The sequence below is a fragment of the Galeopterus variegatus genome, unplaced genomic scaffold, assembly GCF_000696425.1.
Source record: "Galeopterus variegatus unplaced genomic scaffold, G_variegatus-3.0.2 Scaffold1752, whole genome shotgun sequence".
Lineage (NCBI taxonomy): Eukaryota > Metazoa > Chordata > Mammalia > Dermoptera > Cynocephalidae > Galeopterus > Galeopterus variegatus.
The window spans coordinates 159,081-163,372 of NW_007727863.1; the positions used below are offsets into that span (position 1 = coordinate 159,081).

Genomic DNA, 4,292 nt, shown 5'->3' on the forward strand with positions numbered 1-4,292 from the left:
CACCGCCGCGCTTCCCAAGCGGCGCACTATCCAGTGCGCCACCGGGCCGGCCTAGGACAATGGCTTTGAGCTTCCACATGAGCCCTGGGGTGAAGCTGACTTGAAAGGAAACTGGACAAAACAAATCCTAGGACTTTACCTAAAGCTGAAAAAAACAAATGGCTCCCCTAGTCACATAAACAAACAAAAAGGGCCCAGCAAACAAAACTACAGGAATGGACACATCTAAAGGCTGTCCCCAATTTGTACTTTCTCTAGAAGCACCACTCTCTCGAGGCCAGACCTCCACCTGAAATGCACCCTTTTCTGAGCAGCTCTTCCCTCTTGCTGCATGAGAGCAGGAGCGAATGTCCCTGCCCCCCGCTGTCCCCACTCTCACCATCTCATAGGTCTGCATAGCCAGCTGAACCTTGTCATCGCTGTACTCCTTGCACTTGCTGTAGGCGCTCTGGATCCTCTGCAGGCGCTCCACACGCTGCTCTGGAGAAAGCGTCTTCACCGTGGAGATGTACTCTGCCGCCAGGAGATCGATCTCTGCCTTCTTATCTGATGGGAGATGGTTGAAGAGCTAGCCCTGCACGAGATTCCACTGCACGCTCACCAGACCGGCAACAAACATAGTCTGACAATGCCAAGTGGTGGCAAAGATGTGGACTGCCACAAACTCAAGCTCTGCCAATGGCAGCACGAACAGGCACAAGGACTTTGACAATACAGTCTGTATCACGTGGATGTGCAGACCTGACAGCAGGGCACCCTGCCCAGGACAGTCCCAGTTTATGACTGCTGTCCAGCAAGTGCTCACAGGGTCCTCTTTCACTCTCAAGTCTGAATAACAAACGGTGGTCACCTTACCTATGATCTGGCATGCTACTCTTGGTTGTATGCCCTGAAGAAATGTTGAGTACTCAGGCACCAGGATACACACAGGAAAACATTCATAACAGCAGAAAAACAGACAACAACCCAATGTCCAATCAACAGTAAAGCTGATAAATAAGCTGTGGTCCATTCACACAGCAGAATGCTACCCAGAAACAAAANTCGATCTCTGCCTTCTTATCTGATGGGAGATGGTTGAAGAGCTAGCCCTGCACGAGATTCCGCTGCACGCTCACCAGACCGGCAACAAACATAGTCTGACAATGCCAAGTGGTGGCAAAGACGTGGACTGCCACAAACTCAAGCTCTGCCAATGGCAGCACGAACAGGCACAAGGACTTTGACAATACAGTCTGTATCACGCGGATGTGCAGACCTGACAGCAGGGCACCCTGCCCAGGACAGTCCCAGTTTATGACTGCTGTCCGGCAAGTGCTCACAGGGTCCTCTTTCACTCTCAAGTCTGAATAACAAACGGTGGTCACCTTACCTATGATCTGGCATACTACTCTTGGTTGTATGCCCTGAAGAAATGTGAGTACTCAGGCACCAGGATACACACAGGAAAACATTCATAACAGCAGAAAAACAGACAACAACCCAATGTCCAATCAATAGTAAAGCTGATAAATAAGCTGTGGTCCATTCACACAGCAGAATGCTACCCAGAAACAAAAAGAACAAACTACAGCTGCACATAACAATGTGGCTTAATCCCACAAGAGGTGATAATGATCAAAAAAGAGCAAGATACAAAGGAAAACACAGTGCATGAGTCCGTTAATACTGAGAGGGGGAACAGACACAATGCTTAAGTCTTTGGCTTAGAGAGGTGAGAAAACAGTTGTTGAAGGTAGAAAAGGATTATCACCAAGCTCAGGGCAGCAGCCCCTTGGTGGGGGAAGGGTCTCATGATTAGGAGGGTCGCACAGGCTTCCAGGGGCTAGAGGGCTCAGTCTCTCCACTGGGGTTGTAGAAGTTCACTTGGTAATACTTGTTAAGCAACCTATAAACATTTTATGCTTACTTCTGAATGTATGCTATATTTCACAATAAAAGAAGTCTCTATATTCCCTAGTCAAGATGCTGTACCTAAGTGAAAAACTACAGCTACCCCAATCTTGCAAAACATATGCCCAGCATAATGAATAAAAAATCTTCCACACTAAAGCACATCTTCATGAAATTTAAAACCTCAGGTATAAACAGAACATCCCAAAAGATTCTGAATAGAAAAGAAGAAAAAACAGATGACATATACAAAGGATCAGGGATCCAAATGGCATCAGATTTCTTACCAGCCACATGCAAGCTGGGAGACAACACAGCAAAGAGAGATTGAGTGTCAACCTGGAATTCTATACCCAGCCAAACTACCAATCAAATGTGAGGCTACAACACATACATTGTGAAACATACAATGTTACAAGAAATTTACCTTTCTATGTACCTTTTTTCAGGAAGCTACCAGAGGAAAGGCTCCTCCAAAACAAGAGTGTAAATCTAAAAAGAGGATGTTTAAGATCCAGGGAACAGGGTCCCACACTGAAGAGAGTGAAGGGAGATCCCAGGAAATTCCAGGGCAATGACCGTGCAGCAGGCCTAGAAACAATCAGGACAGAGGGCTCCATGGAAAGCACACACAGAACTGTAGGGAACCTGATGGTCAGATCACACCAAAAACTCTTGCGGTGGAAAACAGAGCCACAAACAAGGCAATTAGTAACTCCAAGAAAAGGTCATCTAAGCACAGCACGAGGTACAGCTCAGTCATAAACACACAGCTGCCCTGATGTAAATACCATCACTGGTCTCACCACAAATTCTAGCAAACCACACCCACAAGATGGGGGAGGGAGGTGTGTGCACACAAGTTGGGGGCCACTGGAGAAGTACATCTTCATTAACCACAATGTAAATAAATAAAGTCTAAAACTGATGTGAAATAAAAGAAATAGCAACAAAAACATACTGTTTAGAAATAGGAAGTCAAATACCAAGAGATCAAAAAATACTACCTCACTATTCAAACTATACACTCAGTTTGGAAATAGAACATTTTTAAAAGAAAAAGGCAACAATATTTTGGCTTGAAGAATGATGGCTATAAAGATGCAACATGAAGATGTATAAGAATCCAAGAAAGTAAACTTGATTTTCTAAGTACCAACATTCTATCCAAGACACTGTATGAAGCCACAGCCTAGGGTTAGGCCATGGCCCCACTACACCAGATCCCCTCAAAGCAAGCTGCTGGGCCCCTCAGCTGTCAGAGTCCAGCTCTGGCTGTGAGAGGCCTGAACCCACCTTCTGTCCTCTGGTCCAGCTCTCGCATCAGTTGGAAGTTCCTCTGAAGTTCACAAGGAAGGTTCTCAATGCCTGAAACACAAAGACATAGGAGCTGTGTACTTCTTGGTAGCAGGGCAAAAATCTGCCTCCAAGGTTTTACTCCTAAAGTCTACAATGACAAGCCCACTTTATGTCTGTTTCTGTTAGGGTTGAGGGACCAGAAGGATTAAGCCCTGTTTTTCAGGGACAGGTACCAAACAATGCTGACAACAGGCTGACACACTTCAGTTGTCAGAAGTTAGTTAAGTTAGAAGAAAACTTAGAAAAAGACTCCAGCCTAGGCAGGTGAGACAGCCCGTGTGACTCTGCCACCCCGTGTGACTCTGCCACCCCAGACCCATTCCTCACCCTCTTGATCTCCTGGCCTGCTCTCCTGGTGCCAGCGCATGAACGTTCTCCTATTAAACCCTCCGTAGGAGGTCCACTAGGTAGGTACCAGGACAGGAAGGGCGTCCAGTCCAGCATGCTCCCCATTTCAGCTCTCCCACCCAGGGATTCTCCCCTCCCCACCCCCAGTACATAGGCCTACCAATAGAGCAGAGCAAAGGGTCAGAATTGGGCCCCCTCTGCTGGACCCCCTCAGGGAAGGCTAGATCCCCACCCTCTCTCCACATGCCCCGGTGGCCTCCAGCTCAGAGTAGGCAGCTCACTCACCACTCTCAGCCACCTCGCCGTCCTGAATGGCCAGGCCCAAGGGAGTAGGTATCCCTGGTGCAGCAACCCCATAAGGGCACTCCACAGCCACCCAGCCCAACCCCAACCACCGTGACCCCAAGGCAGTGACCACCCCGGGCAGACCGTCAGGGTTCACGCGTGGGCTCTGCCAGGCTAGGAGCTAGATGACCTCGAGCAAGCGGCTCAGCCGCTCGGGACCTGCTTTCCTCATCTGCAAAGTGCGGGAAATAATCACTCACTCAGTTCTCAGGAAGACCCACCCTGTGGCTACCTGTAAACAGACCCACTGTACAGACCATCACAGCCTTAAGACGTCACCCAACCCTGTGACTGCCGGGGCACCCCGCGGGAGAAACGCACCCCAGCAACCCCACCACGCCAGCACG

At 48.6% G+C, this 4,292-nt stretch overlaps 1 protein-coding gene across 1 annotated transcript in view; it reads right to left on the reverse strand.

The window, feature by feature from the left end:
* ING5 (inhibitor of growth family, member 5) overlaps positions 1–3,255 on the reverse strand; it is a 16,177-nt gene extending 12,922 nt beyond the window's left edge. Inside the window, exons 1-2 of the mRNA XM_008578744.1 lie at positions 3,190–3,255; positions 380–546 (exon numbers count right to left, since the gene is read on the reverse strand). Coding sequence (XP_008576966.1) covers positions 380–546; positions 3,190–3,217 — 195 coding nt within the window. The 5' untranslated portion in view covers positions 3,218–3,255. The remainder of the gene's footprint in view (positions 1–379; positions 547–3,189) is intronic.
* Between the last annotated feature and the right edge of the window lie 1,037 nt (positions 3,256–4,292).